Source organism: Giraffa tippelskirchi, chromosome 1 (genome assembly GCF_054371585.1).
Source record: "Giraffa tippelskirchi isolate mGirTip1 chromosome 1, T2T-mGirTip1v1.2.pri, whole genome shotgun sequence".
Classification (NCBI taxonomy): domain Eukaryota; kingdom Metazoa; phylum Chordata; class Mammalia; order Artiodactyla; family Giraffidae; genus Giraffa; species Giraffa tippelskirchi.
The window spans coordinates 162,544,612-162,570,224 of record NC_137275.1 but is presented as its reverse complement, the minus strand read 5'-3'; the positions used below and the strand labels follow the sequence as shown (position 1 = coordinate 162,570,224).

Below are 25,613 nucleotides of genomic sequence, written 5' to 3'. Positions count from 1 at the left end.
AAGTGCCTAGTGAAAGTGTTTCTCTAGGAAGTGTTTTGGCACTAGAGGATTAACTGTTGAGACTCTTTGGAGGTTACTGTAGTAATTTCGAAGTAACGATGAATGAAGTTGGAAAAGGAGGAATGAAGATAAATGCCCTGCTTTGTTTACTTAAAGTAAAGCACAGGCACTGGTTGTTGCTGTTGTTTGGTCAACAAGTCATGTCTGACTCTTGGTGACCACATGGACTGCAGCACACCAGGCTTTCCTGTCCTTCACTGTCCCCCCGAGTTTGCTCAAACTCATGTCCATTGAGTCGGTGATGTTATCTCACCATCTCATCCTCTGTCACCCTCTTCTCCTTTTGCCTTCAATCTTTCCCCACGTCAGGGTCTTTTCCAATGAGTCGGCTCTTTGCTTTGGCTAGCCAAAGTATTGGAGCTTCAGCTTCAGCATCAGTTCTTCCAACAAGTGTTCAGGGTTGATTCCTTTAAGATTGATTATTTTGATCTCATTGCTGTCCAAGAGACTCTCATGAGTCTTCTCCAGCACCACAGTTCAAAAGCATCAGTTCTTCAGCCCTCAGCCTTCTTTATAGCCCTACTCTTACATCCATACATGACTACTGGAAAAATCATAGCTTTGACTGGATGGACCTTTGTCAGTGATGTGATGTCTTTGGTTTTTAATATGCTATCTAGGTTTGTCATAGCTTTCTTTCCAAGGAGCAAGCATCTTTTAATTTCATGGCTTCAGTCACCATCTACAGTGATTTTGGAGCCAGAAAAGGCACTGGAGACATTTCTTATTCGCTGTCAGGGGTCACATCAGGCCATGGGGCAGTTGAGCATTATTTTAAGGGCTGCATTCAGTACTGTCTGTCCATGCTGAGTTGGGAGGTGGATTTGTTAAGAAAGCACCAGAGAGGTCCCAGTGCCTACAGAGCTAAAGGAGGAAGCATTGTGCTGTTGATTAACAGAATTAGGAAATGTCAGCCACGTTGAAAATTCTGTGTGTGTGTATGTTTGTGCGCGTGCGCATGCTTAGTTGCTTTAGTCATGTCCGACTCTTTGCGACCCTATGGCTCTTCAGTCCATGGGATTCTCTAGGCAAGAATCCTGGAGTGGGGTGCCATTTCCTCCACCAGGGGATCTTCCCAACCCAGGGATCGAACCTGTGTTTCTTATGTCTCCTGCATTGGCAAACGGGTTCTTTACCATTAGCACCAGCTGAGAAGCCCACACATTCTGTGCTATACCTATATGTATATACATATATATATATATATATATATATATATATATTAATTACATAATAATCTGATTTTTCTGCTTCAGCGGTGAACAAATATTAAGTACCTAACATAAGCAAAAACAATCTAAGAAGATGCATTGAGAGAAACAAAGTTGATTAGATTAGTTGTGTAGGCCCTTAAAATATTGACAGAAAAGAAGGGATTCTAAGATAGTCACAGAAATCAGCTAGTACCTTGTATTATAGATCTAATAGGAGAGTCTTAAAATTGGGCCTGGAGAGTTCAGAGAAAGCAGAGTTAATTTCCAGTGGGGAGATGAGGGAAGGCTTGGAAGAGGAAGTAATGGGAGGGTTGGCCATGTGAGAGAGGATTGGGAAGGAGCAACACCAGGTAGAAGAGAGTAAAGTAAGGCAGGTGTGCTTGTAAGAAAATAGGAGACTCCACTTTCTACACTGGGAGGAGTTCCACCTACTGGGATGCACCCCAGAAAGACCACAGGTGTAGTGGGAAATAAACTTGGAGAGGTAAGCTAGTGCCAAGTGGTAGATGTTAGAATATCTGGCTAAATATTAATGGCATGAACTATGTTTTCTGAGCGGTAGAGAGATTTTTAGGTTTTGTTTGAGCTGGAATAAGGATGGGATTTGAGCTGAGTGGGAATTCTCCTCTGTAGCAGTATGGAAGAGGGGTAAATGTGAAGGAAGAGGGACAGTCAGGATGCTACACTGGTGGTCCAGTGTAAGGTAAGATGATAGCGCCAGAACAGGCAGAGTTGGAAGGACCAATCCGGATGTGGTCAAAGGGAAGAGATCAGAGTCAAGAAGGCCTTGGGGGTTTGATTTTTAGATGGCTTGGATAGTAGTGCTAATTATGCAGAAAGAAAACACCAGAAAAGTGCTTGAGAAAATGATGAATTGTAAGAATTTTTTTTTAAACCATTTAGCCCATTTTATTTGGTCCTAGCATCACACATTTGTACATCCTTCTCCTTCCTCACAGGCAGTAATTTGGAATACACCTGTAAGTGTGGAGGCCTTCAGTCAGGAGGGCCATTAAACTCACAGACATCCCTGCAGGAGGTGGGGACCACAGAAGGGAAGCCCATCGGCAGCCAGGATACCTTCCCCACTCAGGAAAGCACGCTGTCTCCAGTGAACCTGACAGATGACCAGATAGCCGCTGGCCTCTATGGTAACTTTCCTCACTCACAACCCTTCTCAGCATCAGGATTCTAGGACCAGAGTTGTCAGGATTCCAGTCTAATGCCCATGTTCCTTATAAATTAACCTGGAAGAATGATTACACAGTTGTTAGGAAGTAGGCCTAGAATATCTCTTAAGATTATCAAAGAAAGCCATGAGGTCCCCTTAAGAAAACTCACCTGATGTTGCAAATTACAAAATATTTTAAACAGCATTTCACTGTTTCAGTCTGGCAGGTATAAATTTTTCTAGGTTTATCTCAACTGAAAAAAAAGACTAATAATAATCCCTGTCTTAGTGCCTAGATGGTTTTTGAGGATCAAGTGAGATATGACATCACTTTATAAACAGTAAAGCCTGATATAGATGCTAGTTGTCACTGCTTTTGTTATGTCTGGAAGGACTAATGGATTTTTTTTTTCCATGTAAAGAGTGTTATTAATGGAACTTTGAATTATTTTCTTTGCATGCACACAATTTTCCAACAGATTTTGGACAAGTTTCTCATATGTACATGCCAAGATCTCTATTTACATAAAAAATGAATGTCCATAAAGAATACCTATTCACTTACTTATATGGGTATGAGTTATATTAATTTTGATCACCATGATTCACTTCTCCACAGTATGTACAAATAATGAAAGTACGCTGAAGTCCATCATGAAGAAGAAAGATGCCAACAAAGATTCAAATGGAGCAAAAAAAAATCTTCAGTTTGTTGGCATTAATGGAGGGTAAGGAAAGATGGAGGTACTGTTGTTGATACGTGGTCTGTTTCCTTTGCCTCCTGTCTACCCAAGTCCTATTTAAAGGTGCTAGTCTAGGATGCTGCCGCATAGGGTGACAGAAGATTCCCTCCTCATAAAGGTGCATTTGGGCCTCTCTTCTCTCTTCTTGTTTTCTATAAGGATATTTTGCTCTTGAAAGGATACCTGATGAAGCTGAGTAATTTACATCCTCTCACCTTTGATGTGAAACAAATGGCCTTCGAGGAAAGCAGCAGGCAGCAGGTTGCCTGCATTGTTGGACAGCTTGTAACTTACCTGTGGCAGGACTGAGCAACAAAGACCGAGAGCATTGCTCCATGAGCCAGGGATAGTCATCCACTCCTTCAGAGCGGGTTGTTGTGCTTGGCTCTCCAGGCTTACAGACAAAATAGTAGGGCCTCTCGCCCGAAGAGTAACCTCGCCATGCCATCAGTTCTTCATTTTCTAAATGGAATGTGTTGTAGTTGTTTTTATTCCTTCTCTTGTAATTGGCCCAGGTAAATAGTCAAGCCTGTTTGTCCTCCTACAGCTGAATCAAAGCAGTTAATCTATTAATCCATACATGGGCTCAACAAGAAACGATAGTGCAGAGTTAGTTGAGATAATATTTATAGTAAAGTGTGCCACAAAGGTTTAACTTAGTGGTGTCTGCTTTAACAATGTTAAAGTCATTAACATTTTATTGGGTAATGAGCCCCACAGTTTGGAGAGCATGTACCAGAGGAACTGTTGGTCACTTACACAATCTGTTCACCTTGGACAATGGGAGAACTAAAGGTACAAAATAGGAAGAATGAAAAGGGGAAAGAAAAGGAACGGGAAAGATGAACAACTGCAGAATTGGTTTCCATAAAATAAGTTTCCTTTGATTTACACTAAGCCAGAGATGCTATATACATACATATTATTTTCTACAAGGGGTCATCTGATACTGCTCAGCAACCTTGGTTATCCCTTTTAAGTGAGAACCCATTCAAAACCACCAGATTTCTAAGTAGACCTTACTCCAAACTTCTAAGTGCAGAGTCTGAAAACCACTGCTGAAATTTCTGGAGTCATTTAGCAGCTTTCCCTGCATAAACATTTCTGTCACTGGGTCTTCATGGGCGCACCTTGCATCTCCTGAACTCCCAATTGCCACCTAGGTATGAAACCACTTCCAGTGATGATTCCAGCTCAGATGAAAGCTCTTCTTCCGAGTCAGATGACGAGTGTGATGTCCCTGAGTATCCTCCCGAGGAAGAGGAGGAGGAAGAGGAGGATGAAGACACTCGGGGAATGGCAGAAGGCCACCACGCAGTTAATGTGGAAGGTTTCACGTCCACCAGGGTGGAAGATGAAATGCAGGTTCCAGAATGTGAACCTGAGAAGGTGGAAATCAGAGAGAGGTGTGGTACATCCTCCCCCTCCCCTCCCCCTTCCCACGTTTGGGGTACTTTGGCAGTAGAATTGGCTGGTTGTGCAGACTGTGCAGTTGAATCTTAATAGATCAATCTTTCTAGTCTCCAACAAAGGGCTAAACTTCACCTGTTCCTTAGAGGTGTGTACTTCTTGTCCTGATGCTACTAGATACAAGTGCAGAAGTAATAATCTGCTAGATCTCTTATGGTAGCAAAGAGAAGGGCTTGGTATCTGTTCACTTTGTTTCTTTAACTGTTTAATATCTAACTTTGTATGTGGAGGCACCATCCATGTAACTCTTAAGCACCACTAAAGCTTCCATTGTTTTAACAACCCCATTTATATTTAAAGGCATATTAGAATTTTTTGTGACCAACATATTTCACATTTTAAAGTTTCAGATTTTACCGTTACCCATTTATCCTTATACAGGTGTCCTTACTGATATTATGGGTCCGTACTGATATTATATGAGAGGAACAGTTTTTGGCCTCAACCAAAGGTCACATTTACTGTAGAGATGATGTGATCAGTCACATGCCCATAGTTTATTGCTCACTGAGTGATTGGGATCACCACAAGAATGTGTTTAGGACTGTCATAAACAGCAGCTGAAATGTCAAACACTCTGGTTGGCTAAAACATGTACTAAAAGTATGGCCAGTTTTAAAGACTTAGCAAACATGGAATCGATGCTTATAGAACAGGAGAGAGCAGAACAGATGGAAATTTCAGTATGTTTTTTCACCATGTGAAGTGTAACTAGAACATTTCAGAAAACTATTTAATTTGGCAAATGAGTATTTAACTGCATTAACACAAGGTAAGTGTCTTTATACTTCAAGTATTTTCAAATGGCTCAATATTTTGGTATCTGTTTTTTTTAAAGCTTTATTGAAGTATACTTTATATACCATATGTCATCTGACTTTTAAGTTTATGTTTTCATGTGGGTTAAACAAACCCTTTCTGAGTCACCAAATGTGATTTCAGATGTGTGGTTTACTGGTCAGCAGAATGGGTGTGTGGTAATTCAGACCTCTTCAACCCCTCAAGAGTAAAAATATGTTTAAGAACTTAGAACCAAAGAAGTGGAAAATCTCCATAATGCCACACAAGCCAAAGTGGTGAAACTGAAAGGTACCCTCATGAAAGAAGGCCAGAGCTCTGGCTGGAGGCCTTGGCTCTGTGTGTAGCATCCGACCTCGGGCGCCTCGACTCTCCCAGGCAGGCACCTAGCACCACCACAACCTGCTGAGGTTGACTTGGGGCTTCTGGTCTTGTAAAGGGTTAATAGAGTTTGAGATAAAAATACCTTTCCTTCTGCAGTCAGTCTTGAGCTCTCTTTCTTCTATTTTTCCCCCTTTCTAGATATGAATTAAGTGAAAAGATGTTGTCTGCATGCAACTTACTGAAAAATAATATAAATGACCCCAGAGCTTTGACCAGCAAGGATATGGTGAGTCTGACCTACAGACCCTGCTCTAGGCTGCCCCTGGGCTGTTGTTGCCTGCACTCTTTCCCCCCAGACTGTTCCTAGCGTGTGTGGGCAGAGTGACCATCCTGCTGCCCTGTGCGCCGGACCATCCTGTGAATGTCTCCCTCAGGCCTGACTTCAGATCTCCTTTCTCCAGCCTGTACCTTTCTTGGAGGCTGAGCATCTGCGAGGCAAATACTTGCATATGGAAAGGAGGGCTAATTGCAGCCATTCGTCATCTTTCTGCATGTTTGGCTGCTTACAGAACCTTGTGATCCAGGGAGCAGAGTCCTGGAATTTTTTAAGTTAGCCTCTGTTTTTAAGAGAAACCTATCTGAGCCAAGGTCAGCATTCCTTTCAATTATGAAACTGCGTATTATGCTCTGATGTGGAATGCAGGCGGTCACTATTTTTAAACCTAGAAATAACTGCACTTGTTGGCCTCTCATAGCTTGAGAGATTTAGAAGCATACGGCAAAGCGGTTGACAATTGCCTTAAGGGGCATGAGTGGCATAACATAGGACAGATAAATATTTCCATGGCAATGGTGAAACAGATGTTCTTGCCAAGTATGTTGCTCTAGGGATGTTTAGATTTGCAGCTTCTTTCATAGGTTAGACCAGCCTTCTGGTAGACACTTGTATTCAGTGCATTGAGAAGGTATAGCATTTCATGTTATTCTAGATAGTAATGTTCATTTGAATCTTTGCATATTAGTGGAAGATTTAATGTGAAGTTTTATGCTAAATAATCAAAGTCTGCAGCTGATGAGAAAGTTGATTCATAAGTCTCACAAAATTGTAGAGTTATGAAACCAAAATGTTAAGACTGGAAGAGACTTAGGGAATTACCTAATTCTAGAAAGGCAAATAGTTTTCCTCATATAACAAACACAATATGAAGAAAAATTGGTGATGGCTAGCACAGGAGTAGGATGTATGTGTGCCCACCAGGACACTCTATCCTGGTCTATCCCGCTTTAACTGAGGCCCTGAAGATTCTAAGTAGCTGCTAGTTAGTGCTAGGAATGGATACCTGTCTTCAGTTCTCATCCCATGTTTTTTTTTTTTTTTATCTCAACTAAATGATATTACCTTGTTATATGGTGTCATTTTTTTCAAATCATGCTGTCTTTTCACATCTGTTTATATTGCTTTAGAAACTTAAATTTATCAGAGTCAGCTGAATCTTGACCTTCAAATATTGTACTGAAAAAGGAGCATGGCAGTGATGTTTTCAGAAGGAAATACTAAATGAAGTCCCTGGCCTAGGGGGACATTTACGTACATGTTGAACTCTATCAGTATGGACTAAGTGTCTGTGCCTTGGTCACAAATAATAAAACCAGGAAAGGTCACTGCAGTGTTAATACTTCCCACTAGGTTTAACCTGAACTTAAAACTGATGCTTTCAGACCCCAGATTTTATAGCTGTTATATACTTTTACTTTTACCTTCCCCATTGTTATTGCTGTTTAGTCACTAAGTCTTGTCAGACTCTTGTGACCCCATGGACTATAGCCCCCCAGGCTCCTCTGTTCATGGGATTTGCCTGTAGTGTGTTGCTATTTCCTTCTCCAGGGAATCTTCCTGACCCAGGGATCGAATTTGTGTCTCTGGCGTTGGCAGGTGGATTCTTTGAGCCACCAGGGACTCTGCCCATAATACTAGATTATGTGATCTTCAGGGAGGACTTCAGGGCCCCATTTCTGGGGCCCCAATTGTCAAGCATATTTTTAGCACACACTCCAGGATTGGTCCATTTTTTGTTAATTGAATGTTCATTTAGTAAAGACATGTTTAAAGTACTGTGCTATGGAAAGTCCCAAACATGTGAATGATCACAACGACAGGGCCATGTAACCATATCAGGACACTGAATATGTAGCTATAACAGAGTTTGACACCCAGATGACATAATTTCCCTTCCTTCTGTATGAGGTATTCAGAGGAATTGAAATCTGAATATGTGAGTGAGCAGAAGAAAAGAAAAAGTAGATGAATTCTTTCCTGATCAGGACCCTTTTCATTCAAGTGACCCAAACTATGATTGATGGGCTACACCCAAATTAATCAGTAGCAGGAAGATAAAGAGATGGGTGTGTTCTATAATCCCGGCTCCACCTTTTCTATAGAAAGAAGACCAGTTGGGTTTTGGTAATTTTGACATAAGCTTTCCGTATTTTCTGATTAATTTTTAAACTTTTAAAGAACACACAAAGCACAAATGAGTAATAGACTCATTTAAAAATGAGAACCCATGAGTAGTGCATTGTAGTTTTCCCCATTACCAGCACTGGCTAGGCCCAGTCTACACTGAACTTCATGTCCAAGTTCGACTTGATCACCCATGAAACAAATGCCAATTTCATGTGTCCACAGCCTAAGGGAAGGCAAGTGGGGCTGATGACCTGATGCCAATGATCCTGATGGGGAAAAGTAATTTGTTTCAGACCTGGTTTTTATTCTCTTTCTGTGGTTGAACATTTTTATTTGGGATGTAGTAAGAATCAGGTTGCCTGCATGGTTATGGTCTCCCAGCCTAGTGCTGTGGAGATGGATGTTGAAGGAGTTGAAGTTGGACTGGACAGGAAGGAGGCAACCTAATTGTGCCAAATGATTTCTCCTGTCCTGATGACTATGAAAATCATTTTCAAGGCCAACCTCCCTACATAATATTAATAGTTCAATAATAAATGGACCCTGGCCTAAGTGACTTAACATGTATTACCTCATTTGTCATCACAAACATGGTGAAGGAAAGGTATTTTTATTACCCTCATTTTGCAGATGAGGAAACTGAGGTACAGAATAAGTATCTTCCCCGGCTTCAAACAGCTCATCAATAGCAGAGTCAGAATTTGAGCATCCTGGTATAATTCTTACACGATGGTATAGAAGTTAGAATATGTGCTTATGTGCAAATCAGAAGGTACACTTCAGTTTGGAATTTGAGGCTTCTCTGAGGGCTCTGGGTTTTATTGGTTGTTCTTCAAGACCAAATTCTATCTGCGTGTACTTTGGCTATAAAAGGCCTGATTTCTTGGGCTTTCAGCTAGGTCTCAGAAAGGTCTATAAATAGAACTACTAATGGCCAACTGCTTGGTGTCTTGTCAGCGGTTCTGTCTGAACACCCTCCAGCACGAGTGGTTCCGCGTGTCCAGCCAGAAGTCAGCTATCCCAGCCATGGTAGGGGACTACATAGCCGCCTTTGAGGCCATCTCCCCGGAAGTCCTGCGTCACGTCATCAACATGGCAGACGGCAATGGCAATACTGCCCTGCATTACAGCGTGTCCCACTCCAACTTCGAGATCGTGAAGATGCTCTTGGACGCGGGTACGCTAGCAGTCCCTTTCTCTCCTCCAACAGACTCAAGTTGTGACTCATCTCGAAGGAGCTAGCCGACCCACTCCTCAGTTCTGTGATCCTTCTAAAAACCTTTCCATAGCTTTTCCCCATGAGACGGTAAGAATCTCGTTCTTGAGTCATTCGTGGGAGGCTTGAAGCAGATTCCAGATCTGTTTTGGAAGGTGGCATTGAGGATATTCTTGTTGCAGTTCAGCGAAATTTATCCTTGGTAACACACATGACTCACATTCCTGCCTGAGCTGACTCAGGTAGGCTTGCCGGGTTCATTCTCAGGAGGCAGAACGCTGCTCCTGGGGCCAGAGCCACAGCTTTCATGTCTGTGGGCTGCTCTCTCTGTTCTTGGGCCGTGACCCCTCTCCAGCCACTTTGCAGAGCTGTGCAGTTAGTCACAGTGGGGACCAGGCAAAGCTGCTGCAACAGATTGTGGTAGAATCACCACTGTTCCCACCAAAATGCACCCTATTCCTGGGGAATCAGCATTGAGAAAAGAAAGTGTTATTCTTGTATCTGAACCATAGTAATAAGAACAGTGAAAATGTTTGTTAGTAATTAGAACAGGCCATTCAAGAATATAGCCAATGGATTAAACATGGAGTGAGGGAGTGTTACATAGAAGGGTCCCCTTGAGAAATAGGGAGCTTTCAACTTTTTGTTCAAATGGAACAGCCCTATTATAGATACCTTGAGTCTATAAGTCACTTTATTTCTTTTTGAAATACGTATTTTTACTTCTAATTTGATAGATACAGAATCCACAGTACCTCAGTCTGATGAAGGAGAACGCAGTGTGAGCATCTGATTTAGTGTGCAATGCAGTTGTCCAGTTTTCCCATTCTGCTTCTTGACCCAACTGTCCCAATTTTTTTCTGCTTTGTTTTGGGAACATTGGATTAATGCAGAGAAGAGACCAAACAAATCTATCTTTTTTTCTAAGGTTGATTGTTCCCAGTTTAGGGGCCATGTTAGGATAAAACTGTTTCCAGTTTAAAGGAAGGAATTCCAAGCCTCCTTCCCTTCAGACTTTCCAGACTATAAACAGAGCTAGTGATACTCTCAGCACAAGTTACTGTTTAAACAGAGAAGTGGATAATATCCGGGAAAGCTAAGAACAGGATTTCAGGATTGCTCCTGAAAGTAACAGTTTAATCTGCCCTTGGAAATTTTGCATGGGCAGAATATTTTGGTAAACTAAATTATCTTAGTTCCATTGTTGGATGGCTTTGGTTAATCACTTTTCTGGATTTACTTCACTTTTTATAATACTCACCTTTATAGACTGAGATTGTGACTCCATAAAGAGTGTTTGTGAATCTAGGATACTAGCAACATCAGCAAAGAGCTGAATGCCAGAGATAGTAAGGAGCCTCGAAGAGCATGTCTGTTCACCTGCTTCTCCGTCAGACAGCTTTTTTCTTTTCTTTTTCCTTTTCTATGTTAAAAAATACGCACTACTGTAAATACCATTATGTCCCTAGTATGCAGTTGTTTAGAACTTAAAAATGTTTTCACCATACAGTCTCTTCTCAGTGTCAATGATAGAAATACCCTAAGCACTTTAATTGTATCTGGTCTCACATAAAAAGTTTCTTGCCTGCACTCTCCGTTCCTTTCATTTTATTAGAAAGTACTGAAGGAACTTAAGGATGCCTGCAGGATAATTTAGGCCCTGTGTGTGTGTGTATATACTTAGTCATGTCTGACTCTTTGCAACCCTGTGAACTGTAGCCTGCCAGGCTCCTCTGTCCATGGACTTTTCCAGGCAAGAATACTGAAGTGGTTTGCCATTTTTTCCTCCAGGGGATCTTCTTGACCCAGGGATCAAACTCTATCTCTTGCGTCTCCTCCATTGACAGATGAATTCTTTACCGCTGAGCCACCTGGGAAGCCTAATTTAGGCCCTGAAGACTCCTTAAGAATTACAGGACTAGAAAAGCTCTGGTTTATTGAGTCTAGGAGTCCCTGACAGTTTGTAAGGGATTTAACTAACATTGCTATCAGACACAATTCTTAGAGCTGGGTGTCATGTGATTGGATTCTGATTCGAAGGGTCCCACGTGGGAGCATCAAGCTCAGGGTCTCAGAGTGAGCAGTGGTTTATGAGTGGGGAACACCATATTCAGTGTTCCTGCATAAGCCTCTACAAATCCTTGTTTCCCTTATAGCTCTGATCACTTTCTTCACTCCAAAATGGTGATTTTCTAGACAGAGATTAATGTCTAGATCCCACATTATACTGTATTCTTCAACCATTACTTGGAACAGCCTCCCAGACTTTCAGGCTGTTGTAGTTCAACTGCTATTTGCAAACAAGAGGGGCTGTGAAACCTTGCTGTCATTTCTCCTGAACTAGAAAAAAACTTTTTCTTTGGTTTGGTGTGAAAACGTCTCTCACGTTTCCTTCTGACTCACTCTGGGACTTTGACTGCTGGAGGCCATTTCACTGGGCTCTCCCATACTCCACACCTTCAGTTTAGGAGGACAACTGATGCTGTTAGAAGGCTGGCTCTTGCCTCAAGAGACTCATGTTTTTGCAGACGTGTGTAATGTGGATCACCAGAATAAGGCAGGGTACACCCCCATCATGCTGGCAGCCCTCGCTGCTGTGGAAGCAGAGAAGGACATGCAAGTTGTGGAAGAGCTCTTCGCCTGTGGGGATGTGAACGCCAAAGCCAGCCAGGTGAGTGCACTTATTTGCAGATTCTGTGCTAGCTGGCATAGCTGTGACCTGCACAACTGCCCCCGTCACGCTCCTAACCACTGAGCACAGTCCGTGTGGCTGCCCAGTGGTCCTTGATGACCAAACACACCCATGAAATGCCAGCTTAACCACACAGTGGAAACTTCTCCCTTCTCTCCCTTGCATTGCGTCTGTTTGGAGCCATGTGCACGTGAATCGTGGGTCAGCCTGCCTGTGACTGACTGGGAGTCCCCACCATCTACCCAGTGGCCACTGCTCCCTGACTGACTCCAGATCACAGTGTCTTCCTGCCTGCACGGGGCCCCTCACCCAGATGTGATCACAGTTGACTTGTGACCATCTTCTGAACTTTCCAGCTCCTTGCTATCATGAGACAGATCCTCCAAGCCAAAGGGAAAACTGACTCACAACTTTAGGGTCTTACTTATGATCTCATAGCTCACAAGAAGCGAGTTTCTCCATGCCTGCCACCACCCAGCCCCAAGTAATTCCCTATTGATGCTTTCCCATTATCACTCTCCCTGCTTCCCTTCCCCCAGCATAGCCCCACTATGGGTCACACCCTGCCAACCCACCACGTGCTTCTCAAGTCCGCTGTCGTTTCTCCTCACAGGCAGGACAGACAGCCCTCATGCTGGCGGTCAGTCACGGGCGGATCGACATGGTGAAGGGCCTGCTGGCCTGCGGGGCTGATGTCAACATTCAGGACGACGAGGGCTCCACCGCCCTGATGTGTGCCAGTGAGCATGGGCACGTGGAGATCGTCAAGCTGCTGCTGGCCCAGCCAGGCTGCAATGGCCACCTGGAGGACAACGTAAGCTGTCTCCACGGGTGGGGCCTCCAGGCCAGGGACATGCAAGGACTTGGGGGAGAGGCAGTGCTGCTTGACCAAGGGAGAGAGTAAATCCTTCTTTATCCTTCTCAGCGATTTGTGTTGTCATCCAGGCCACTTCCCTTCACAGCCCAGCTTGGCAGCATCTTCTGTGTACAAACTAATATTCCCATTAACTGAAGCCAAGGGCAGAAAGGGAAATAGGCCTCCCTCCAAAATTTATAAAAGGAAGAAAGTGATGGGCATGTACGAGAACCAGTATACTGAAGGGGGATAAACAGATTCACAATACAGAAATGAATTCGGTGTATGCAACTGCCAGGTGCACTGAGCGAAGAGGACCAGCCTCCCCACCGTCCCACCTCCCCCCAACCCTGGTCTACTTGGAAACCCTTCACTGGGGCCCATCCAAGTGAATAATTTGTGACCTTTCATCAGCTAGGGGATCCGGACTATCTTGGCTTGTTTTCAGCACATTTTCCCACTCCTTTTCAGGCTGTTCCCATCATTGTCGCTCTCATCTCCTTCCTCTCCAAGTTCCCAAACTTTCCCATTCCCAGATAACCCCTTGACTGGAAAACTGGAAAAAATTCTGAGGAAAGCTGCTGATCTGGGTGTCTCCAGACCAAAGAGGAGGAGAACCAATAGGTCATGGCACAGGAACTAACATTTGGGTGGTGACAAGATTCAGAGGTCCAAAGGTCCCAGAGGACAGGCTGGGTTGGTTCTGTTTTTGAAAGTTTATCTCTTTGGAGCACAGGTTGAAACCAGGGTTTCCATCGGCCCAAAATACTAAAAGATTAGAGGGAAAACATTCTCCTTTGCACTACATGTGAGATCCTGGTAGGCCCACACCAGCAGGAAGAGCCAGTCAGTGCAGGCATTCACTGGCAGGAAGGACTGACTGGTGTCTGCAGTTGCAGTGACCTCCCCAGGAGCACGTGAGCTGCGGTTGCACCAGATTCCCCCTTCACATCCGCTGCAGAGGAGGACCAGCTTCCAGCTTCTCTTTGCTTAAGAGCAGTCTGTGTTTCATGTGCCTTGATTCTGTTTGCTTTTACTTCTACTCTCAGCAAAGAACAGCTTGTAGATCTCATAATAAGAGGCCGTCAAGCCGCAGTGACTTCCAGAAATCCTGGTCCCCTGTTTGCTTCCTTATCCTTCAAGGAGCAGGAGAATATCCAGCTGGCCTCTGGAAGAAAAGTAACTCCCAGAGTTCAGAGTGGGAGGGAGGACCCTAAGGCTCAAACCACACACAGATTGTTACCTGCCGCTGGTCACCAGAAGGGAATCCTTATCCCAGGACTAGAAAGAAAATAACTTGTGCCATATTTTGTCTTTTTATTTTTGTTAATTACTTTTGGTTAAAGTATAATTGATGTCCAGTATGCTGTTTTTGTCTTGATACATCTTTATATCCATCTAAATTCCTGCATTTTAATGGAATCCTAACTGAAAATTTTCTTTCCTGTATTTAGTGTTTCCCCTCATATATCCATAAGATATATTCCTGCAAGGCAGCAGGATTCAGTGCTTAAATGTAGGTGTGACTTGGAGCATTCTACAAGGGTGGTTAGGGCTGTAGGACCCGCTCCCTCCCCAAGAGGAAAGTTAAGAGATTCTTGGCAAATTGCAGGGCATCAGAACAGACACCACACTGCTTGATGGCTCATTTGTAATTAAAAGAAGAAAAAAAAGTTATGTTTCTATCCCTGCCTTTGCTCACTGACCCCTGCCGGTGGGCTAGATGGGTAAGTTAGAGCCCTTCCTGGGCAGCCTGTTTTTGTTGAGACTCCCCTGTGTGCAGACATACACACTGACCACCGTGAGGCGATGACGCTGGCAACGGGCTGATCCTTGTCTGGGGGCAGGGTAGGGGTTGTGCCTCTATCATCCTGACATCCTTCAGGCTTGGCACCTAAGAGGTCAGAAGGTTTCCTAAAGAACTGAACAAACAGCTAGATTGGGGAGGCTTACCCAACTGAGAGGGACTGGTGCTGTTAGCTTTTGGCTACCTGGAAGTTTGAGAAACCCAGCCTGGTTTGTTTTCATCTCGTCTCCAGGATGGCAGCACCGCACTCTCGATAGCCCTGGAAGCCGGACACAAGGACATTGCTGTCCTGCTGTACGCCCACGTCAACTTCGCCAAAGCCCAGTCTCCGGTCAGTGTTGTGCACTTGGTGTTCGTACACAGGCTGAAAGCCACCAGACTAGTTGGCCCCCTTCCTCGGGGAACTGAGAGGACATGCAGGTTTCATGATGATTCTGAAAACCAACGTTTGAGTCTGGAATTTAAGAATTCATCATTTTTGCCCCACCCAGAGGGCCAGGAGTGCTAATGGTTAGCACGGCAGAGGCTAGATACCTGCTTGTCCTCACACCCTCATAGGAAGGTTTTATTCTAGACAGAGTTATCCAAATGGCACATTTTGAGCCCATAAATACACATCGCCTTCCTGGCATCTTTCTTAAAGCAGACAGTGAGCAGCAGCCCATGGTCCCAGGGTTCCCTCTCAGCAGGAAGTTGACTTCCCAGGACAGCTGGAGGTGGCTCTGCCAAGCCCACTGGCCTGAGAGCGGCTCCTGCTAGAGGACCGTGTACGGGGTTCCAGCCCTCCTCGCTCTGGCTCATGTGTGGTGCTCACGGAGTTCCTGTGTCACAGAGGACGCATCTACCTGAGGTCACTGATTAACCCCCAGTTTTTTTTTTTCCTTTCCTTTCCTGGTCTCTAGGGCACCCCTAGACTTGGAAGGAAGACATCTCCTGGTCCAACCCACCGAGGGTCATTTGACTGATTGTGTGCAAATAGCCGTCCATTTACATGCCACCATTAAGCTGCTAATTGTTCCTGTTGGGCTGACAGATACTGAATGTACATTGTGCCTGAGCTCACCAGCAAACAGAACACAGAAAGCTGGGGGCTGAAGGCTGGAGCTGCCAGTGGAAGCTGAGCCAGCAAGAGATTTCTGGCTGGGCACACACGCCTCCCTTCTGGCCATCTTCCCTCTGTGTAGGGCACACTTGCTGTTGAGTCTCTGCTTATGTACAGTTGTAGGAAATTGTAACCTGACCTGAGTGGGCAACTTCTGTTACTTCTGTTCTGCTCTCCACACCCCGACCACTGCTGAGAAGTATCAAGTTCTCACTGGCATGGTGTTTTTAAAACTTTTACATAAGTATTTATATTTACTAAATGTGGACCCATTGCAAAGTTCTTTGAAAGCTCCAATGCAGGATGGTTTTGTTGATTTTTCTTTTGTCTTTATTATTTTAAAATAAGGAAGTTGAGATGACTTTGATCATCAATGAATCGGGCCTGGGCTGGTAGGTGTCTGGTTTTAAAAATAAAAGGTGGAATTCTCAAAAAGTATAAAACTTAACAAAAGGAAGTCTTTTCAGTTGGTTTTATCTAGGTGGCTGTATTACATGACATTTTATACAAAGGGTATCTATATAAAATTGACACAGTATTTTCAACTTTTATATTCCATAGTAACTGAAGACATGAAGAACGACATGTATTGTTGCCGTATTTTTATTAATAATTGCACAATTCTGTGTCTAATGATGAAAGTTGAATTGTGTTAGCGAAATTGGCTATCCATTGGCCTCTAGAGAAACATAGTGTAGTTCTCCACGTATTTATGGATTCCTTTATCCCATGTCACATTTACTTTGGTCTTATATGTATTTAAATGTTTGAAGTGCCTTAGACTCTTGCCATATTTTCAAAATAAAATTTCATTAAGCTCTTTTACTTGCCCTTGCTTCATTTCTGACAGCTGTCTGCCCTGATGCTTTTGACTTACAGCAGTGGCGGCGAAAGCTGATGTGTGGAGGGTGAGGGCCCCGTTCACTCGTCTTAGGCTCCAGCAAAAGGAGACGGCTCCGAGTGCATGACTCCATCTCCAGCTCTGCTCATTACTCAGGTTGCCCAGGAGTCTCAGACTTAAGACCTAACTAGGCAGACAGTTCATCAGACAGGTAACCTCACAGTTAATTCCTAAGCTAACCTCTTCTCCAGTGCGGAAGCACTGGTCTTGACTCTAGTTTGGGGGGCAGCTGCTGGGTGACTGGTTGAAACCTGCAGGGATGAGAAAGGAAAGATGAAACTATACATACGTTATTCCAGCGTGCTGTTGGCTCAGCAGCACCTGTTTTCAGGTACTTTGTAAAAGGTGAAGGGAATGATTCTCATTATGAAATGAAGAAGCATGGCAGCCAAAATGCAACTGTGTTTTGGCACAATTGGTGGTGGTGAACTTTAACCGGTGCTATTTGTGAGAGCCCGGGTGTATTGGAGACGCATCATTGAACCAGGAAAGTGAGGACACAGCTCCTTGGAGTCACGAATACCCCATTCCCTCCTGTGATGAATCTGCTTGCTCTGGGATCTGTGCTAAATTTCATTTCAGATAGTTATCCAAACCCAAGTTCCTTCAGACCTGAAATAGGACAATAAATTAAAGTGGAAGAGTTGATGTTTGAGGAGAAGTGGGGCTATGAGTTTTCTACCCCTTAACAGCATGACATGCCCTTTGAGCAGGGAAGGTATCTCAGGTGGTTTGCTGTCCTCAGAATTTTCTTTGTTTCATTTGAGAATGGAAGGCACTCATACCTTCCATGTGTAAGAAAATGAATTCCTACATCTGTGTGCTGCATTTCAGATTTCTTGTGCTGAGTTTTGCAGAAGAAAATGAGTGCTTGTTGTATCTGGAAGGAGGTATTTATGGAGCTAACTTCTGGGTAACATATGCTGGCTTGTGCCTTGTTTGCTCTGCTAGCTCTGGGCACTTAGAATGCTTTTTTATCTTGGGATCTTGGCACACTATAAAACCAGCCTGACTTCCCCCATTGGGACAGCTGTGATTTATGGAGGCACCATTCCATAAAGGGATTTGTGGCAGGAGACTTGGGCACAGTCCCCAAGTGAGGGCAACAGAGGGCTGGAGACTCCTCAGTGTATTGTCCAGCTTAAGTGAAGAGAAGGCTTAACCTTTAAGTGACAGAGAGCAAATTTCCTGGACATCCTTGCCCTAGAAATTTGAAGGCTAACCGGGAATCCTCCCCAAGACAAAAGGTATAAAGCAGCAGGAACTTTGAGACTGTAGTGTTGAAAAAAAAAAGCAAAACTGACCCCTTGTCCTCCACCATTATCACTAAATGGACTAAATCCTGTACTTACTATGGGGGAGGAGGCCTTGCTCTTGGCAGTAGTCCCCCAAATACATGAAGTACTGGGCCATTCTCATAAGTTACCAGTACGCTAATGAGAAGAATTTTATCCTGGACTTTTGTATTAATAATAATGAAATACTGCAGATATATAACAGCCCTTGCAGCTAGAATCAGGTAAGAAAACTGCTATTTTTATTCCCTCAAAGGAAATAACATTTCTTTAAATCTTAGTGATTTAAATCCTTTTGGGGTCCAGGGAGCCTGCTGCAAGTAGAGGCAGTTTTATTTTTGTTGAGGCTTTTGTGTAATCGGTTCACAGCATGTATAAGAATTTCCTGAAGGAGCTGATGAAAATGCAAATTCTGGGCCCCACCCTGAGGATTCTGATTCTTAAGGTCTGGGAATCTGCGCTGTTATCAAAGCATCCCAGGTGTTTCTCAGTGTGGCCATTGGTCCACACCGAGAATGTTATCATTCCTGAATTATGAGATGCTATTCATGTGTTCTTTTCCAAACAAGTTAGGTGGGGTGGGGAGAGCTATAGCCAAACAAGAAACCTGACATTGAATCGTTTATCTTTGGTGAGTAGTCTTCGTGTGGCAATTTTCCACGTTCAGTGACGTTTCTGCATCTCCTGGAATAGTCATTACCAGATGGCCAGGGATCAGGGCTCCCCAGGATCTGTTTCCTGTGTTTATGGTATAGGAGGAGGAGGTGGCTCTGTACATGAGTGAGTAAAGTTAAGCAGGGAAGTGAAGCAGGCAGACAGCTCTTGGAGCATTTTCCTAAGTTCATCTTTTCTTTCCTTCCCCACTTCCTCGTGAAGGAAGACTATTACCACACAAGAAAGAGAAGGTCATGGCCTGTTGCTTTGACTTTGGAATAAAGGCCATTTTCTATATTCTTTTTTACTGAAAGAACAGTTCTTGTTGAGCCCTGGGCCTTAGCCAGAGACTGTTTGGTGCTTTCTGCCATACGGAAATTACTAATCATATGTTTACTCTCTTCTTATTCAGCATGGCTGTAATTTAGAACCCAGCTGATCATAAAAATATATTTAAAGTACATTTTGTTGAAGGGATGTCGCTGAACCGGTGGTCACAGTGTTCCAGAGCTGCGCAGGCTTGCCCTCCCTCCCCACCAAAGGCCTGGCTACTTCCTATGGGGAGGAGTTGGGAAGTCACATCAGCTCTTTAAGGGTGAAAGATGGAGCGAGTCAGCACTCGTCATGGTGTCCCTGCAATACCTGGCCTGAATTCTGGCAAGGATTTTGTAGAGAAGCTGGAAGGCAAAGTACCGGTGTAGCCTGATTTTGAGGACATTTGGGGAAGGGCTGGCATTTTAGGAAACCAGCTGCCCTCTGCCTCTCCGTTAATACTTGATTTCATAGGCAAGGGAATGGGCACCATATCCCTAACTTTCAGATAATAGAAACTGCATAAAAAATATTCCTAAGACCAAATGGCATTCTTCTATCTGGGGGAAAACATGTTTTACATTTGTTCCCCATTCCCCAACCCAGAAAGATCCAGCTAACCCAGCCCTGGAACCACTATGAAGGGGAGGAAGAGAAAAACCCTCAGCTGCAGATGGGCAGGAGCTGCTTTGCCCAGGGGTGTCAGGGGCAGCTCAATGCTGGAAAGGCTGGCTGTTGGGGACCTCGTGCCGGCAGGATGGGCCACTTACTTCTCCTGTGTCAGGCAGAAAAGAGATTCTGGCTGTGACTCTATCTGCTCTGTTATGAAATGCTGAATGTGTTTAAATAAACAGGTATTAAAGGCAACACTCATCAATAAGGGTCTCAGAAAGTTCAGAGAGTTCTCCCCGCAACACATGCCACCAAACCCTGTCTGAAATATGTCCCTCCCCAGAAAAGCCAGCCCTCTGACAGGAGGCTTCATAAGATCAGCTTTCCTGCTTGGGTTTGTAACACCTGCCAGGACTGAAGAGTTCCGGTCCCTGGCTGATAAATCCAAGTTGAATGAATGAGTGTTGGAAGTCCGAGGGGTGTTCCCATTAGAAGGGGAAGGAGAGGCCTGAGAGGCGCTGGGCACCCCCGACAGCATTCGTGCTCCTAGCCTTGTGTAGCTGACCTATCAGGTTTACTTTGTGATCATTCGTCAGGCTGTATACTCATGATTTATGCACTTTCCTGTGGGTGTATTAGCTTTAATATTTTTTATTAAAAAAAACACTTTATGAATTAAGATATTCTTGGGGAAAAAAAGATTGATTTTGTTTGACAGTCAGTAGGAACAAAGAGATAGTGAATGTAAGACTGAGAACTCTGCCCGGCCAGTTCCTGCCAGTTTTATTTTTTGTAAACAAGTTTATTTAAACAAGATGTTTGACTTGAAGGGAAAACTATCTAGGATTCATTTCTTTTAGAGTAATTTATCCCTGCTTAAAGACAGATTGCCCTACATGTAACAGCTATGTACAAAAGAGTTATAAAATTGTCCTTAGTTTTACAATGACAAATGAAAAACATTAAAATTCTCCAATTGAACAAGGTATGCAAGAATTTTTATGTTGTTCTTTTTTTTGTTAAACAGAGCAAAATAACTTACTGGAATATAAAGATAAGAGCTAGTGACCATGCCACTAATAAAGAAAAGGGGGTATTTTCGCAGAATCAGTATTTTTCCCTGTCCCGTCTCTGTTTTATGTCGATCAAAACATACCATTGGCCATTTAGTTTAAAAAAATGCAATATGCTTGTACACATACACCAGTTACTTTATGTACAATAAAGGAATGAGGAAGGGGAAAATGAAAGAATAGAGAAACTATTACTGTAGTAGTCAGGATGTGGTGGAACCAAATTGCAGTTTTCTAATTGAGAATGTCTTCTTGGTCTGGGAGAACAGAATTTTGGAGTAAAGTAGCAGGTTCGCTTTTTAGTAGACACCTCCTGTCTGCTGCTGGAATACATCAATTGTATCTTCATCTTCCATCTCCAGCTATGCAGTTGTGCCTTGTTTCATTGATTGCCTGTCAAATTGGAGTCTGATCTGCCTCATTGACAAGCCCTGTCGTTCACAATAGGCTTTCATTAGTTTACTAAGAGGCCTCTTAATCTTAAACTGCACCACAGATCCATCCTGCCCTGCCACCTTCAAATTAACATGATCATTGTTCTCAGTCTTGACTCCTTCCTTGGGCTTTTCATCCACGATGGTGAGTGCTGAAGTCTTGTAGCTGCCGTTTCACAAAAGAGGTACCAGGTCTGCACAGAATGGGCACACGAGCAGCACCAGGAGCGGCAGAAGAAGGAGGCCCCGGCCAGTTCTTTTATGTCGGTATGCAGCTTTGCACATGGTGAGTGTGTGACCCAAGCATATAACCTGCTACAGGAGTCATTCAGATTGTTTTCAGCTCCTCCAGTTGTCCTTCTGGGTACTGCTCTCCCACTTTTGACGGTAGGCATGACTATGTGACCTGCCTTGCCCATGAAACATCAGTGGAAATGACATGATGTGTCCGTTCCAGATGGAAGCTTTCAAAGCCAGTGTGCAGCTCCTCAGGTTCTTTTTCCCCATCATGGTGGTCATGGAATCAAGGGTGCAGATGGAAATCAGCCTGGCTTCCCCAGGGACTGCAGGGAGTAGTGGTCCAGTGCTGACCTGTGTTATAGATGTACTATGGACAGTACAATAAATCTTGATGACATTAAGTTAGGGACGTCAGGCTACAATTTGTTATCACAGCATAACTTAGGTTTTCTTTATTGATATTGAAATTGGTGCCAGGAAGTGGGTGCTGCTGTAGCCAAAGGGCTTAGCAGCTGATGTGTGGACAGCAGGGACAGTGTCACTGGGGGCTGAATCACAGAACACAGGAGACTATTTGAATGGCTCTTTCTTAGTTTTCCAAGGATGCTCAGTACAGGACCATCCTTGATGCACAGGAGAGAACGTAACCCACTACTGAGATATCTTTGGGTACTAAGGACTCAATCTCTTTGAGAAGGAAAACCCTTCCCTATCTATCTTGTGAGACTGATTGTATCTTACAAACTTGCATTTCTCAAACTTGATCATGCATTAGAATCCCCAGGAGGGATCATAAGAATACAGACTGTTGGGCCCCACCCAGAGTTTCTGATTCAGTAGGTCTTGGAAGAGGCCCAGAAACTGGCATTTCCAACAAGTTCCCAGGTGATACTGATGCTGCTAGTCTGGAAACTGCACTTTTGAGAACCACTGCCCAAGGGAAGGAGTATTATAAGTGGCCTTCCCCTTGTCTCAGCCACAGGTGCGTGCTGGATGGGATACCTAAGTGTCTGCACTCTCTAAATTGAAATCTTGGTGGGATTTCCTTTGTTTGTTTGCATTTTCCTGTGACTTAAGTCTTACAGTAAGCCTGTTCCATGTGTGGAACTTTTGCTCCCCAATTTAAAAAGGGAGTTTTGCAAAGCTATGATTGTCTAGTGGCAACTGTTTCTTCCTACAGCTTGTATAATAATAATATTGAGTGTTTATAAAGCCTGTGTTCATCCAGAGTTGGGTTTTAAAATTTGGTCAGAAGACTTTACTTGAATCACAGCAGTCTTGTAAGAAAAAAATGATCCACACATAACGCTTAGAAAGAAATCTTTATTTATGCTAATCCCACTGAGTGTCTCTTTGTGTTGGCTTGTTCCCTCATGAATGCTCATTGAGAAGTCTCGGTCTCCTCCCGAAACCCCAGTGAGGCAGGGAGGAGTGGAGTGAGGCAGGGAGGAGTGGGTGTGCAACGTTGCCATCTCTCAGCTGCCACCTCTGAATTCTATCTCTGTGTTCTTACTCTACCATCAGGCAGAGGCGTACAATGGTTTCCCTTTACAGAGCCAGGACAGTGGTCATCTAGACACTCATGCCAAGGTCGGAGAGACAGAGGCATCTGTGAGTGACGGCCTCTGGGGCCCTTGGGACCGGGAACCAACTTGAGGGATTTCCCTGTCTAAAAGTGTGATGTGCGTGTCCATGGCCCCGGGGTCAGAGACACTGAATTGAGATGAGTAAGAGGGAGGAGAAGTCAACGTTTCATTAGGAAAGGGGAAACTTGTTTATATGCTCCCCCACTATAAATTAATCGCTCAGAGACAAGACTCACTTTCAGAAAGAACACTTGCTGACATTGATTGATGACAGGCCTTGAATGACCAAAGAATATTAATGAAGTTCCTCTATATGCCTCACTCAGTCATTGTCAGAATATATGACCATATGTATAACCAAATAGCCAGAAGCTTGGTGTCTATCTTAAAAATGCTGCTCTGTGTTCTAGTCTGTGTAATATTTTAAAAGGTAGAAGAGAGTACTTCTATTTATCTTCATGTGTCAGTTTGGGACCCCAGCTCAGGAGGCCAATAATCCTACAATTGCTAGAGCATAGTGAACTTGGGACTGTGAATTTGCTTTGCCAGATTTGTGTCTATGCTTTTGATCTACTCTGAAATTACAGAAGCCAAGCACTGCCACTACCCACCAACAAGTCTTACAAAGATTACTTTTCAATGATCTGTATATGTACTGACCTCTACCTGTAGATGCCAACATGAGAAATACTAACTGCTACAAACATACCACTGCATCTGGGTAGGGAAGTCACATATTATCCGAAATCTACAAAAATATAGATAGGTGTCACTTTTCTTGTCTTTGCTTCTCCACCTCTGTTCATGGGATGCCTAATAATGAGGAATGACTTTTCTCTTGTGCTCATTTGCTGGCTTCTACCCAGATATTAAATCCATCTAGAATTGAAGACCAGAGAAAGATATTCACTTCGGGGTAATCAATGCACATGAAGAAACAATCTACAGGAACCCATTTTATTTGAAGGTGAAAGTTGCTTCTAATAATTCTTCCAGGGGTGCATCACACTCTTGATTTCTAAGTGGGTGTGTCAGTTACCTATGGCCGCAACAATGCTGTGTAACACACAGCTCTCAGAGCCTCAGTGGCATACAACAATAAGCAGGTACTGCTCACATGTCCAAGTGGTCACTGGGGTGGTTCTGCCAGTCTTGGCCAGTCTCACTCACTTCTGTCAGCTGATTGAGGCCAGCTTTGGCCAGTCAGCTGAGGCAATTCAGGTCTGTTCCACATGCCTCCTGCCACATGGATAGCCCAAACGTGTTCTCATGGCTGCAACAAAGACACAAGAAGGACAAGTGGACAAGGCTCCTCTAGGCTTAGGCTCAGAACTGGCATGTCATCATTTCTGTGGCATTCTTCCAGCCTCAGAAAGTCACCAGGCCAGTTCACATTCAAGGAGATGAGGAAGCAAGTTCTGCCTCTTGTGAGAAAAACTGAAAAGCCATGTCAGAGTGTTTGGCTGTAGACAAAAAAGTAAAGGATTCGGAACCATAAAATGCAATAAATCTTTCATAGTGAGATCCTCCCCCCAATTGTAGTTCTGGCCAGGATTTGGTGGTTGCTTAAGAGAGGTACTTTCATTACCCTCCTTAAATACCTGTGGTAAAGTATGGAGGTAGTCAATCACATCTTCTCTTGAGGCTGATGTTTCAGAACGTTTTTACAGAGGAGGTCTTACGTAAGTCCTCAGCATACCTTTATCACTACCATGATTGTCGCCACAGGGGAGCTCCTAACTAGAGTTTTCTGCCACAGAGCATCCAGTGACTGTGAACCTCAGCAGTGGACAGAAAATGGTAGCTTGTTGAAAATCCTGGTGAGGTGGGAAAGGGGCCCAAAAGCAGCTAGAAGAGAAGAGTGTTGTCATAAAAGAGTCTTGGGAGCTTGTGTGAAGTATGAAAGTGTTAGTTGCTCCACCATATCCGACTCTTTGAGACCTCATGGACTACAGCCCACCAGGTTCCTCTGTCCACGCAATTCTCCAGGCAAGAATACTGGAGTGGGTTGCCGTTTCCTCCTCCAGGGGATCTTCCTGACCCAGGGATCGAATCCAGGTCTCCTCCATTGCAAGCAGATTCTTTACCGTCTGAGCCACCAGGGAGCTTGTAGTAAATATTTTTCTTAATATTTATTTATTTGGCTACACTGAGTCTTAGTTGTGGCACACAAGATCTTCATTGCATCATGCAGGATCTTTCTTTGTGGCACGCAGACTCTAGTTGTGTCTCTCAAGCTTTGGAGCACGTGGGCTCAGTATTTGTGGCGCATGAGCTCAGCTGCTTCATGATAGGTGGGATCCCAGTTCCCCAACCAGGGACTGAACCCATGTCCCCCACACTGCAAGGCAGACTCCCAACCGCTGGGCCATGGGAAGTCCCCATAGTAAGTAACGTTTGAGAAGGATCAGGGTGAGGTACGATTGAGGGAGCAACTAGATGGCTCCAGTCTGTTCATCCTGGGGAGCCTCCACCAGAAAGCAGGAGGGGAATTTGATCTCCACAGCCTCTGGCTTCCTCCTGGCAGAATCAGAGATGACTGGCATGGGTCATGTTGGAGTCCCCTTGAGTACTTAGCTGGCAAGCTTG

At 44.0% G+C, this 25,613-nt stretch overlaps 1 protein-coding gene and 1 pseudogene across 40 annotated transcripts in view; one reads left to right on the top strand and one right to left on the bottom strand.

The window, feature by feature from the left end:
• KANK1 (KN motif and ankyrin repeat domains 1) overlaps positions 1 to 19,946 on the top strand; it is a 243,906-nt gene extending 223,960 nt beyond the window's left edge. For 12 of the 40 annotated variants that reach the window (XM_081503142.1, XM_081503104.1, XM_081503091.1 and 9 more), the window contains 9 exons: positions 2,234 to 2,425; positions 3,065 to 3,173; positions 4,352 to 4,594; positions 5,979 to 6,066; positions 9,202 to 9,421; positions 11,989 to 12,131; positions 12,766 to 12,966; positions 15,048 to 15,146; positions 15,718 to 16,742. In XM_081503142.1, the coding sequence (XP_081359268.1) occupies positions 2,234 to 2,425; positions 3,065 to 3,173; positions 4,352 to 4,594; positions 5,979 to 6,066; positions 9,202 to 9,421; positions 11,989 to 12,131; positions 12,766 to 12,966; positions 15,048 to 15,146; positions 15,718 to 15,780 (1,358 nt within the window). In that variant the 3' untranslated portion in view covers positions 15,781 to 16,742. Of the gene's footprint in view, positions 1 to 2,233; positions 2,426 to 3,064; positions 3,174 to 4,351; positions 4,595 to 5,978; positions 6,067 to 9,201; positions 9,551 to 11,251; positions 12,132 to 12,765; positions 12,967 to 15,047; positions 15,151 to 15,717; positions 16,743 to 16,796; positions 19,063 to 19,685 lie in introns of those variants that run through there. The other 28 variants (XM_081503268.1, XM_081503212.1, XM_081503223.1 and 25 more) reach the window with 7 other exon arrangements.
• Positions 19,947 to 21,063: 1,117 nt separating this feature from the next.
• Positions 21,064 to 21,483, bottom strand: LOC145516342 (small ubiquitin-related modifier 2 pseudogene; annotated as a pseudogene).
• Positions 21,484 to 25,613: the final 4,130 nt, after the last annotated feature.